The sequence below is a fragment of the Amaranthus tricolor genome, chromosome 8 (genome assembly GCF_026212465.1).
Source record: "Amaranthus tricolor cultivar Red isolate AtriRed21 chromosome 8, ASM2621246v1, whole genome shotgun sequence".
Taxonomy (NCBI): domain Eukaryota; kingdom Viridiplantae; phylum Streptophyta; class Magnoliopsida; order Caryophyllales; family Amaranthaceae; genus Amaranthus; species Amaranthus tricolor.
Window position 1 is genome coordinate 8606423 of NC_080054.1, and position 14469 is coordinate 8620891.

At 33.3% G+C, this 14469-nt stretch overlaps 1 protein-coding gene across 2 annotated transcripts; it reads left to right on the forward strand.

The window, feature by feature from the left end:
* The first annotated feature begins 5882 nt into the window (after positions 1–5882).
* Positions 5883–12646, forward strand: LOC130820545 (30S ribosomal protein S21, chloroplastic-like). 2 transcript variants are annotated; one of them, XM_057685959.1, is made up of 2 exons: positions 5883–6480; positions 12249–12646. In XM_057685959.1, exons 1-2 carry the CDS (start codon positions 6029–6031, stop codon positions 12355–12357), a joined length of 561 nt encoding a protein of 186 aa, XP_057541942.1. In that variant the 5' UTR covers positions 5883–6028; the 3' UTR covers positions 12358–12646. The 2 variants fall into 2 exon arrangements, with proteins under 2 accessions (XP_057541942.1, XP_057541941.1); XM_057685958.1 differs by having other exon boundaries at positions 5934–6480; positions 12225–12646.
* Positions 12647–14469: the final 1823 nt, after the last annotated feature.

Sequence of the window (14469 nt, forward strand, 5' to 3'; positions counted from 1 at the left end):
TGGGTAATCTTCCAACAATGTTGTAAAAAAAAATTTTTTGTTATTGTAAAAAAAACTTTTTATTATCATGTATCTTTTGTATCCTGATGAAATATTTTTAAAATTAAAATTTTGATGAAGAAACTTTATTGATTAGCCAATACTTCAACATATAAAAGCAAATATATATTCTAAGAAACTTTAATTTGAAATCTTATATAGCTTTTAAATTTAAAAACATTATATTTCAAGAAAATTTAAAAGAACATATCTTATTGTGATATCATATTTATATATTAAGGAATAGGTTGATATTGATTAGTAATTATAATAGTTTTGAAATTATCATACTTGGAAAAATAGACGCATGTGCGAAATTACATGACAAGTATTCTTTTAAGACTTTTTAAGCAACTAAATGGCAAAAAAAAAGTTAAACTTGATTTTGTTTAACATAAAACTTGACACAAAACAATAATTAGTATCTATTATATTTCTAAAATATTTAGACATCAAAAAATAGGCAAATGCAAAGAATTTCGTGCGTAGTAGCCTTTTAAAGGCTTTTTAAGCCACTATTTGGAATATACTAGGTTAAACTTGATTAATTTGACATGAAACATGATACACAACACTAATTATTAACTTTTATATTTGTGAATTTGTTAGAATTGAAAAAATAGACATGTGTACGAAATTTTGTGCCATATCAGGCTTTTAAGGCTTTTAAAGCCACTAACTTGTATTAACTAGGTCATCTTAATTTTTATGACATAAAACTTGGCCCACAACACCTATTAGTAACCATATATTTTTGAAGTAGTTGGACTTAAAAATTAGACAAATGTGCAAAATTACATGCTAAGTATACTTTTTTGGCCTTTTCAGCCACTAACTTGCATAAAATAAGGCAATATTTGATTTGTTTTACGTGAAACTTCTCACACAATACTAATTAGTAATATTTATGAAATATTTAGAGTTGAAAAACAGGCATATGTGCGTCTTTAAGTGTCAAATGGACTTTATAAGCCACTAACTTGTAAAAACTATGTCAATCTTGATTTATTTGATATGAAACTTGTCATGCTACACTAATTAATAACTATTATAGTTTTGAAATAGCTAGACTTTAAAAAATAGACTTATGTGCGAAATTAAGTGTTAAGTAGTCTTTTAAAGGCTTTTTAAGAAATTAACTTGCATAAACTTGGTCAATCTTGGTTGAAGAGTTTTCATCCTAAGGTACGGAGTCGATTCTACTGCATGAGCAATATTACCAACGACTTAGGGCCCTCCTATTTTTAGGGCCCAAAATAATTAATATATCCGACTTTGAATTAAATATTAAAATATGTAATATTTGTAGCAATATTTGTAAACCTTCATATAATCTTTATCAATATTTTTTCGCAGTTAATGACGATTCATTAGTTTGATAATGACTACTTATTTGATAATTATTGACTTTGAGTTTCTGGCTAGTAGGTATTGTTTGATTAATTTTTATTCGTTGATAATTATTCAATCTAGGTAACTAAGTAGTGCGATTATCCTGTCAAAAAAATAGCACTATAATTTTTTATGTTGTAATTTCTTCTTTGAATAATTTAAGTGAACAAAACAGTACTTTGTTTGATGAAAATATAATAGTAGTTTATTTTTATCACTCAAAAAAAATAGAGATACGCGTTTGTACAAAAAAAATCTCATATTTAACTTTCGCTCATAGCCCTTATGAGATCAGAGACAGCCCTGCTAAGGTATGCTTTTAGGCTTTTGCTGTATCAAGCTTGAACCGTGAGAATAGTAAAATATATATGGAACATTTTCTCATTAAGACTTTGAAGATATGCAATGCAAAGTACATGCTCATTATATTAAGGAGATAAAGCTTGGATGAATTGAGATGAAATTATTACCTCAATGGTGCAACTAAGTATTTTGGTAAAACCTTAAGAAGAAGTAGGAACAACAAATGAGCCAAGAAAATATGTGAAGACGAGCAAAACATTGAGTGCATAGTCGTCATAATTCAAATTTTGATTTACAATGCTAGAATCTTACGATCCAAAAACAGGTGACTGATCCGGATCATAGATAGGATCTTACTGTAGTAGAGTCGTGCGATCCTAACCACCTTGATTGAGTTGCTCACTAAAAGTATGCTGACCAAATAAAAAATTTATAGAATAAGTTATAAAATACTCCAATCGATAACTAATGAACAAATAACAAAGTTATTAAGATGAAGGAAATACACTCTACTATCAAACTTTCATATCGGATATTGCACTATGATCGTAACTAGGGATGACAACGTGTTGGATCTGGAGCGGGTCTATATAGACCCGAATCCAGATCTGTTTTTAAATGCAACATCCAGAACCAGATCCACAGGTCTAATTTTTTAGGACCCAAGTCCGGATCCATGGACCCTGCGAATACAATATCGAATCCGGGTCCAAAACAGGTACAACTTAGTTTGAAATTGTGATGAATTTTGCTATAGAGTTATATTCAATAACCAATAATTTTAGATCCAAAATAACATTGTATAACTTAAAATTATCTTGAAAATACTCAACAAACAAATTAATTTTGTTTCTTTCATAAATATTCTTACAAAACATAGCCTACACTGATTACTGATTCAAAGGTGACACTTTCTTGGCCCTACACAAGTACACAACATTTCATTCAAAATGACAAAATATATGTATATTGTAAAAGTACCAAATGCTAAATAAAAATAATAACAATTTCTTAAATTTAAATTGAGAATAATACCAAGTGCAGCCGTGCAGGTGAGAAATCGAGAGTAATACCAGATACAGTCTACATATGGTGGTACGCCGCATGGAGAGAGTACGGGAATGGGGAGGGTGTGCCGCTAGGAAGAGTAGGGGAACGTGAGGAGTCGAGTGGGTATCGGGGGAATTGGGAAACTGAAAAATTTAGAGATTAAACTTTTACTGAGGATGAGCGGGAATTGAGATTTGGAAAATTAGGTAGTTTATGTTTGAATTTACTAAACATGGGGAATTGGGCTTTGGGTCTTAAGGGTTTATTTACACAATTAGAATTAATTAAATCAGATTGCAGTCAGCCCATTATTCCGAAAGGTATTTTTTAAAACGGGTCGTTAGGATCTGCGGGGCCGGGTGCAAGTATTTTTTTGAGACCCAGATCTGGATTCGTCATTTCAAAATAGATTTAGATCCGACCCGGTTCCAACAGGTCTAAAATTTCAAGACCTAGACCCGTGAAAACGGATCCGGACCGGGTCCAGGATCCATTGTCATCCCTAATTGTAACAAATAGACTCATATAACTTAGAGTTGTTTATGGATCAGCTTGGATGCATGTCAAATTTATCTTCAAAAGTTGCCCACAAATCTAAATTGCAAAATCACTAACTTTAGTTATCTAAAAGTTTGTATCGCTATCTTACAATTTTTTTAGCACATAAGTTCTGTGGGTAACAAATTTAATACTCTCTCCTATTCAACAATCTCTCTTAATCTGTATTTTGTTATTAAACTTTAAGTTAAAATATAATCAAGTAAAATCTTATTTGACTCGTCTCGATATAAATATTATTATCAACATTTCATAATTTATTTTTTTTTGGCAATTATTTTGTATTATATACCAAGAGAACCAAAAATACAAAACTCAAGCTAGAAATTAACTCTAGCGAGAGGCCTACAAATAAACCAACCTCGAGAAAATCAACAAGGCACAGCAAAAACACCAACCAAATCGAAAAACTCTATCTAGTTACAAGCATATCTCTCATTTTTTCATTAACTTTCCCTGCAACTCTAAAGATAATACCATAGACAACTTCTTTGATATTAGAGGTACTGTTATAAAAAATTTGGAAGTTTCGTTGCTTCCAAATGTTGTAGATCATCTATGTCCAAACTCCAACGATATATTTTTTTTTCATAGTATTCTCCCATTGGACTTTCAGAGCATCAACAATCAAGAGATCATACAGCTTCCATATCTAAACTTATCACCACTAACAAAAGAATCCCAACCACCTAGTTGTGCCACCTTATCCAATTGTTTGATGATTGTTTTGAAGCTCTAAGACGCTTGAATAGGAACATTAACATTATACATATCTCGCAATTTCATATGGTAGCTATGGACCCATTTAACCCAAAGGTTATCCTTTTTTCGAGCTAAATTTCATAAGTGCTTGAAAAAGGGCTGCTTTGTTTCATTTGTACATGTCTCTCAAGTTGAGGCCACCTTTGGTAAAGGGCAACACCATTTGATCCCATGCTACAATTGCTTTCGTGAAAATACCTTCTTTACCCGTCCAAATGAGGTAGCGACAAACTTCTTCAACCGTTTTGATTAGCTTCTTCGGAAGGCAAAAAATTTCGCCCAAAAATTTTTCATCCCACCAATCACGCTACGGACAAGCTAAACTCTACCTACATAGGACAACAACTTTGAGGACCAAGATTTAATCCTACCCATAATTTTATCAACCAACGGCCTACAATCATGGATATCCAACTTTTTAGAGTGGAGAGGGACATCATGATTTCGAAATGGGAAATTTCCCTCTTCCATATGTAGGAGATCCAACAAGATCTCTTTAGTATGACTGTCGATCCCAGAGAAGTAGAAATTGCTTCCGTTTGTGTTACCTTCCAGCTCTGAAGCTTTAGAAACTAAGTAAAGTAATTCATTAAGGTAGTTACTAAGACGACATTAGCTCAACAGAACATGAGGAGATCATTAGCAAAAAGAAGATGGGCATAATTTATAATTAATACAATTGTAGATATAATGATTGAGTATGTGCATTGGTAAACGTGCAAAAACTAAATAAGACAATAATCGTGAATAGAAAGAAATATATTCTAAGGTATAATATAAAATAAAGTAATACATAAAAAATTTCATGTAAGTACATGTTGTAATCTCATATTCTCAACATAAAGAAGCTAATTAGATGTATATAAAGGTAATATACTAGAGTTGTTAAAATATAACTTGACCCGAAAATTCAAACCGAATTGAAAGTTAACTATCCCACCCATAAAAATATATTTTTTTTGAGGTTTATCGAACCGATAGTACCCGAACCAAAGTTGCACCCGAACTGATTGACAACCAAAAATGGATTGACGAATTTTTTTAACTGATACATAATCATTAATCAAGATTGCATGAGCCTAATAGTGATCGAATCGAGTTATATCTCACCCGAATCATGCATGAAACCGAACTCGATCCGGCTAAAACTGACTTAATTCGAATTGAATTTTAATCGAATAGTTGTAAATCCAAATGATTTTTAACCGAATTGTTGTAAACCTGAATCAATTTTTATAAGGACGCACCTAGCCTTATTTATGTTGTTTTCCAACAATATGGACAATATTTTTTTTTTTGCAATTTAATTATAAAAATAGATCATTTAGCTTATACTTTATTCCCCAAGCAATATGGGACAAAATTTGTTTTACCAGTTCTTCTCATTTCTTTTATAATGGAGCACCTAGTTTTCATTTTTTTCCCAAGTAATATGGACAAAATTTGTTTTGTTTAAAAACGACTAGCAACTTAATCTGATTTTGACACGATCGCTAGTAACTCATAGCCGAATTCTACTCGAAAATAATGCCTGAACTCGATCTATACCCAATAAGTCAAACCAATTACTCAATTTTTACCAGACAAAGCCAATCCAATTATTGACACTCGACTTGAATTTCGACCGACACCGAACCGGTGCAAATCCGATAACTCGAATAATTGTTCTCCAACCGAACCATAACTAAATGAACCGACCCAAATGTAACCTGCAGCGATACGTATCCTAAAAATAAATAATCCAAAACATAACTGAATCAAATAACACTAGTCTAAAACCTACCGAATGAACAACTCCATAATAAAAAAAAAGCCACATCTACCCCTCAACCAAATCCTATCCAAAATCAAAGAAACATAACACAATCATAAAACCCATCTTTGTCCCCTTACCCCAATACTTCTCCTTCTCTCTCGTTTAGCCATGGCTTCTTCACCCTCATCTCTACTCAGTTTCCTCTCCCCTCTAATCCCCTCACTTTTTTCTTCCACTCCCGAATTCCCAACCTCAAATCCTATTTCTCTCACTTCACATTCGAACTCCAATTCCTCTTTAATTTCTCTTTCTCTATCCTACCCCAAAAATCAACAAAATGCAGCAATTACAAAAAAAGAAGATTGCCCAAATGATAATTTAATGGCAGTAGTTTGCCCATCTCTTGCATATTCAAATACCCTCTTCTTTAATTCAGCTTATAATGTTCAAGTTTTGGTTGATGATAATGAACCTGAAGAAAGGTTGCTTAATCGCTTTAAAAGAGAAGTTATGAGAGCTGGGGTTATACAGGAGTGTAAACGACGTCGTTTTTTCGAGAATAAACAGGATGAGAAAAAGCGTAGGACTCGTGAGGCTGCTAAACGGAATAGTCGTCGAAGGTTCTTCCTTTTTCTGAATTTTGTTTGTTAATTATTGATCAATTTCCATTTATCTAAATTTGAATATATGTTTTGATGATAATTTGTGTGGAATTTTGATGAGATTTTTCTTTTCTTTTTTTTTGTTTCTTTTAAAATTGGAATTTACTCTGGAGTATTGATTTTGTATAAACATGCTGGGTTTTGAACAAACATTGTTCAACTCAAATACGAAATCAAATAACCTTCGCTCAAACCTAGGGGCGAATCTATAGTTTGATACCAGTATAGGATGGATTGAACAATTATCTCTGTAAGTCTGCTAAACATGGCTAGTTCAGATTAGTGAATTGCTAATATCTTAACTTGACCCTTCATTGTATATCCAACACTAAATGAGTGTTTGATATTTTGTTTTTTTTTTTTTTTTTGATTTGGGTTTATTCTAGTTTGGGGTTATTCTAGAGAATCCTAATAAACTGAGGGGAAATAGAACGAATCCTGCCTGGTAGTGAGAATCGAACTTCTTTGGATGGGAAAACCTCAATCAATAGGTTAACCTATAACTTGCTAATATTTGATCCTTCTTGAGATTCGGAATTTGATGTAAATGGTAATTTGTCTCTCACAATTGATCACAATTGATGCAAAGTGTTTGAGGAACAAGGAATACAACAATCTGCATTGTTTGTATGTTTGGACAAAAATAGGACAGCCAATGCTCAAGAACAAACGCAACGCAATGGGCTTTAGGCTAGAGATAAGATACACAATCTCCCCTAGCATATTACTCAAGAACACACTCATATTAAAGAATTACATTTTCTTTAGACATACTCAAAGATCATAAATTGAATAAACACAAGGTTTTTTGTATGTAAATCAAGTCTGATTTTTTATTTATCATTCGAGCTCATTATATAGAACATTAAGACATCAAATAGGGGTTGCTCAACTGGTTGAGCTCTTAGCTTATATCCTAGAGATCACATGTTTGAGTCCCCTTAGGACCACTGGAGGTTTTTCTGGTCATTAACTTTAAGGTACGCAAGCTGGCCTAGACTTGTGAGTTATCAAATAAAAAGACAACAAAGAGGTTGCTGAAAGAGTAAACATTGAGCACCAAAAAACTCTTACTAACCCCCTTCCACCCTAAAGAAGTAGGTTGAATTGGTGGAACATCCCTATACTAATTACAAGACTCTTTGATTTTAGTCTTAAAGTTATTTACATATGATTTATTAAAGGAAAGAAAAACAAAATACAACTTAAAATAAATGAGTACCACAAACGCACGTCAAGTGTCTCCATTCATAATTAATCTTCAACAAAAGTTAAGCAAGTAACAAATTTGGGCTTGTGAACAAATTAATTACAACCAAGCATTTTAAGAACTAAAGCAACCTGTTCCTGAGACAGTGTACTTAATCTTGGATCATTCCATCCTTCATTTGAAGAGTTTGCCCTCAAACTTGTTTCATTTAAGTAACGTGACAAATCCCTAACGTTAAAAGGATCACTAACACACATCAATTCATCAAGAAGTTCAATTTTGTATTCACTATCATTCACCCTCTCAAGCACTTTAAATGAACCATAGAACGAGGCAAAAAGTTTATTTTTGCGAAGCTTAGTAAATCTTCCTTTTCTCAAGTGTAGGCAAACAAAATCCCTAGTTTTTTTGTTGGCTCTCTCTCTTGGTATTTTTTATTCATCTCTTCTATTTTTTTCTTCCATTGATCACAAGTTTTTTAAAATGCTTCCACCATCTTGGTTGCATTTTTTTCCCACGATATCGCATTTCACTAAAGGAACAAGATCAATAGACATAAATGGATTCAGTCCATATACTACTTCAAAAGGAGAATGTGAAGTAATTAAGGAATGAGCTCTATTGCAAGCAAACTCCACGTTGGCTACTTTCATGCCGCAATTGTTTTACGTTTTGTTAACTAGTCCTCTTAACAAAGTACCCATAGCCCTATCTGTCACCTTGATTTGCCCATCAGTTTGGGATGATGAGAGGTGCTAAGTAGTACCTACCAATTTCCTTAGTGCTGGTCCTTTAAAAGTGACCAAGAAACTTAGAGACCTTATTTGAAACTATACTCCTTGGAATGCAATGAAGCTCGGCAATGTTCTTAAACTATAATTTAACCACTTTTACAAGATCATGAGTTCTACTAAATGTTATAAAATGAGTCTGTCATATGCACAACATACTAAGGGATTGAAGGTTTATCAAAGGAGCAAGAAAAAGGGGGGATGAATGATGAGGTGGCAGGGTCATTAACAGAATTCTATTATGAGGGGTATTAAGGGAAACCTTCTAAAAGGAGAATCTTGTAACCAATCTTAATGGCGGCAGGTTGTTAGGCCTTGTTTAGCTCTATAAATATGATTATGTAAAAATTGGTAGATATGCAATGAAATACAATTAATCTATATGATTATGTAACCAATCTTGTAACCAATCTCCTCCCTCTATTCTAGTCTCTTTTCTTCTTCCCAATTCTATCTATTCTCTGTCTCTTCTTCTTTTTGATTCTTCTTCTCTCTTTTGTACTCTCCTTCTCATCCTTAATTTCTTTCTTCTTTCTTCTCTAAACCATACTATGCTTGTTGCTTCATAACAAAGCCATTTTTGAAAGTCTATCAACAACAATCATAATGTTATTTGTATCCCTTTGAGTTCGAGGCAATCCAACAATGAAATCGATACTAACACTTTCTCAATGACCATCAAGAATTGGTAATGGAGTATAAAGCCCCTTTGTAAATACTCCTTTGCATTTTAATATGTAGTACATCTTTCCACCACAAAAGAACATATGTGATCATCCTTCGCCAATAAAAGTGCTCACTAAGAGTATGAAGTGTCTTTTAAATGCGAAAATGACTTGATCAAAACATTACTATGAACTTCTCTCACATATAAATTACTAACAATACCCTTAGCCACAAACATGTTACTTTGAAAAGATAACCATCTTGCTCAACATAATCTTTTGTTTGGTTGTTGAAACTCACTAGCAAAATCAAAATCATTTATTGTAACACTTTTTAAGTTGTTCAAAACCCAAAATCCTAGCATCCACCGTACTAAGAAAATAATTCCTACAAGAGAAAGCATTATCCACTACCGTACTCTTCCCATCTTTGTACTTGGAGCTAAAGCTATAATATTGAAAATTTTTTATCTATTTTGCATACCTTTTGTTAAGCTTTTGTGGCGAATCTCAAACCCTCATGATCAAGTTGAAGAACAATGGTTTTTGCCCAAGGTAGTGAGAGTATGAAACCAATGATCAAGAGCTCTAACTAAGAAAGAAAATTCCCGGTCAAAAGTAAAATAATTCAATTTCGCCCCATTCAACTTCTAATTAAAGTAACTTTGTGGCTTCTTTTCTTGAATAAGGACATCCTTATTTGAATTCCATTCGCATAATATATCACTTTAAAGACTTTATCAAATCAAGAATTACAAGTATAGCTGCATTGCAAAGTATGTATTTGACCTTTTCAAGACTTTATCAAATCAAGAATTACAAGTATAGGTGCATTACAAAGTATGTATTTGACCTTTACAAAGCAATTTGAGCATTTTCACCCCAGCCAAACTCTCCTTTCTTTGTTAAGTCATTAATGGAAGCCATAATAGTTGAGAAGTTTTTAATTAACTACCTACAGAAAGGAAGCAACCCCGTGAAAACTCCTAACTTCATGCACATTGGTAGGAGCCAACCAAGAGATAACTACCTCTACCTTTTTAAAATCAACATGTACCCCTTCCTTAATCACAATGTACCCCTAAAAGACTATTCTAGAAGTTATGAATACACAATTATCAAATTTTCCATAATAGAGCATATAGACAACAAAAAGGAAGCTAAAAGATTTAACAATGAAGCATCAAAGGTCAACCCAAGTGAAGCACCAAGAGAGTCTAATTAACTCCCCTTTTATTTAGTTATCACTAGGCTGAATTAATGACAACAATGAGCCCCGATTTACCCTAACTTTGTACAACCCCATACTAATTAACATGGCTCTTAGATTTTACTCTTAACTACATATGATTTATTGAAGCAAAGAACAACAAAATAAAGCTTGAAATAAATCAGCAAAGACGGAATGGGTTGAGGAAATTGAAAATTTACCTTTGATTTTTTTAGTTCTAGTTTAACTTTTTCAATAAAGTTCGTAAAATATATGCATTAAATTGCCAGCTATTAAAAAAATAGTCCTAAGTGTATACAATTCATAGGAACTATAATTAGGGTCTTGGGAGGGATAAAAGACGGAAAATCATACCCACAAAGTGTCTCACCTATATAAATGATATTCAAATCCACTTAAGAACATACAACCAAATGGAACATATAATATCACAAGATTTCAATTACTACTTGAAATACAATGCATTTGGCTTGAGTTTGATCAAAAGCAGGTTTGATCAGGTGTGACTCAATATTTTCTTAGTCTTTAAAGCTTTGTTTAAAATCCGGTACTTTCTGGTTGGTTTCCATTCAGGCCTGTGGTTGAGTTTTGACCGACCAACATAAATTACATGTAAGTGAAATATATAATCAAGGATTTCTGCTGCTTATCTAGTGGTAGCAGGTTCAGGAAGTTTTTCAGATTGCAAATTTTACATTTGATAATTTAGATCATGTAGGGAAATTTATAGGAGTTTGAATGTAAATTATTCTTAAATAATTGTCATGTCAAGGATTTCTTGGTTAATTGTGAGTTTAAAAAGCATTTCTATTCGTTGAAATCTTCATTTTTATGGTAAAGCATATTGAATAACTTTGAACATCTCCGGAAAGTTTAGAGGGGCTTTCGTTATTGTGTCTTAGAGGGTGGGTGTGTTGTGTCCTGAAGTTGTGGCACATACTGTTTTGGTGGGGTGAACATTTAACCGTTAATGAATCAAGGCATGTTTCGCTCAACTTATTTACATTTGAATTCTAAATTTCTACTTACATTTCCATAACTTCTACTAACACTTTACAAACCTTGATGATAAAATCTATGAGCAAGATATATTGGGTATGATGATGATGATTTCCATCACTTTTACTCCCTTATTCACTTCTGGGTAGTTAAGTTCAGGTCCATTTCAATCACTTTGGGAGAATAGACCTAAATCCACTCATGTCTTCATCAGGAAAAGAGAAACCTACAATTTCTTGCAGTAACTGATGTGAAGGTGTGAAGCTCACTGTGATGTAGTTCGTTGTCGCTACTTGCCCTAGCGAAGCCACATCGGGGCGCGGAGGCCCGACCCCCCTTCCAAACATGGTGCTTCTTGTAATTCTAATCCGCACACCTGGGCATTTATTTTTAATACCTCAAGTTCAATAAAAGTTTGGCGTTAATAATTTGAAAGTCTAGCTTCACCCCTGACTACTTGTGATTTGTGAACAATTAATTTGCTAATTACACTTGCGGCCCGTTTGGTATGTGGTAATAAACGACGGTAATGGGAATGAAAAATTAGTGTAATTTTGGTTGAAAAAACTCTTGGCTACCTTGATGGTCATGCTTGTCCAATTTCAATCATCTCATTTTCTTCATAAAATACATTCCAATGCATTATCATTGGGAAAGATGGTATTAGGTGGTAATAAAAATTTGTAAACAAAAAAATCTTTTTTTTGATCAAAGTTTCATTACGATAGGCATGATATAGAACTTTGATTAAATTTTACACTTTAAATCATTCTCATTACCACCATTTAATACCACTAACCAAACAGGCTGTTGATGTTTTGGTATTACAGACGCCCTTTCTCACGCGGTCCATACCAAGGGAAGGAGGATGCGGCCAAAGTTGAGAAAAAGGAGGATGATGGTGATAACTGGGACATGCCAGAAGATGCTCCTTTCTAAGTGTATTCTTCCTTCTCTTTTGACTGAGAGGTTTTGATTTTGCTTAAGTTTAGGTGTATGTTCTTTCAGCGGCTGTATTTTGAATTTGTTGATAAAGTTTTTTATTAATTAAAATGTATTATTCTGTAGTGTTTTGATGCATACACCAGAATAATTGTACCAGAGATTTGATGACAATAGCTTTTGCTACAAGACCCTGTTGTGTTAACTTGTTAATTAACATCATATTTGCAAGTGTGAATCAATTCACAATTTACAGACATGTTTGTTCTGTAAAGCTGTTTAGGCACTTGATTTTTGTTCATAGACATCTTGATTGTGATCCGATTGATCGTGAATCAAATCCGATTAAAAATTTGGATGTCATAACCCGAATAATTGATTTGTAATATGATGAAAACCAGTGTGAAATGTGTAGGAAATCAGTATAATTGATTAGAATAAATTATTTTTGGAAGTTAGTATTTTTTGTTTCTATAATTAGCTTGGTAACTTCTGTATAAATAGGATTGTAATTATGCAATGATAATCAATACAAATTGAGTATTCAAAACTCAAAACACTTATTCTGCTTTTAATTTCTTTATAGTATTAGAGCTGATGATGATTTTCTTGTGACCGGTAATAAGCCACCACCACAGTTACCTCCAGACTATGGAACTTCCATCGACAACAATGCAAAAAACCCCTAAACCAAAAACTTCTGAATTTACCCTCTCAACAGTACAAACCACAACGGTGCAAGCCTCACAAAACCAAGAATCTAATCGCTCATTTCCCCAATTCTAGAAGACTCTCCACCGCACACAAAAATACCCAACAACCGGCCAACCATTTCGAGACAAGAAATGGGCCTTTTTCGGCGGCTGTAGGCGACAAGTAATTAAGCCGTACCTAGAAACCGTGAACAAGAACGGACAGGCGGTTTGTCTTTCCAGCATGGCGGTGATGTCTCCGGCGAGAGGGGTTCCTGATGCGTTGGCATCAATGGATGGTTTTTCTAGTAGTACAAACCATAGGTATCCCATATCAAATCATCATAACCAAACCTGTTTTATCTTACAATAATGTAACACAAAAAGTTGAAAGACTTAAAAAGCAAATCTAACACTTAAAACTAGAGGTGTTAAATAACGAGTACCCGGTATTTTGGGTACCCGAAAAGCCAGGTTCCTGGTTAGTCGGGTACCTTTTTTAACGGCCCGTATTCTAATCCAATTTATTCGCGTACCTAGTTTTCGAGTACCTGGATAACTCGGCTTGTAACACCGGGTACCCGGTTTTGTTGGCCAGAATTTAAATAGCAAAGTTTCTGGAATTTAATTAAAAAATTTGGGCATAATTTTATTACAATCATAAGCAATGGCTACAAAAGTAACTAAAAGTAATTTTATACAGAAACTTGCTACTGGGACTTTGGGAGAACATCTCATTCATTTTGGTAAAAATCTCTCTATTTCAAAGAACACAATTTTGAACAACCCTACTTAAAACCCTTATTTTAAGCCTCAATCTTCCTTCCCTAAAGGCTTAATTTAATTTTTTTAGCTATCGACTTCAACCCTTAATACACACATTCCACCACTTAAAATGCCACTTCTAACTCTTAAAACCCCTACTTCAACCCTTAATTTTATATTTTACTTACCTACTCCAATTGTTAAATATTTATCTCAAGACTTTGAATGTCTATTCCAATGGTTTAAAGTTTGTCAAATTCAAGACTTAAAATGCCTATTTTAAGGTCCAAGATATCTAATTCAAGCTTTAAAATGGTAACTTTAATATTATGGATTGAACCTGTGAGTGGTCGCACGAATGCAGCTGTCTCACAGGAGACTTTGATAATATAAATGGAGGTGGAAGTACTATGATAAGGAGAAGAAAAAGTTTAAGAAATATTGCTAGGTTGTTATCATGAATTCTGATGGGTGTATTGTGAAGGATACTTAGAACAAGACAATCATTAGACATGGTACTTGTAACCGCCTCGAATTATGAAGGCAAACACTAACTGGAATTTAGTATTAATCAAGCGGAAGCTTACTTTTGCCAACACAATTAAGGGGTTACTTAAAGGTCAAACCAATATTCAAGTATAATACTTGAACC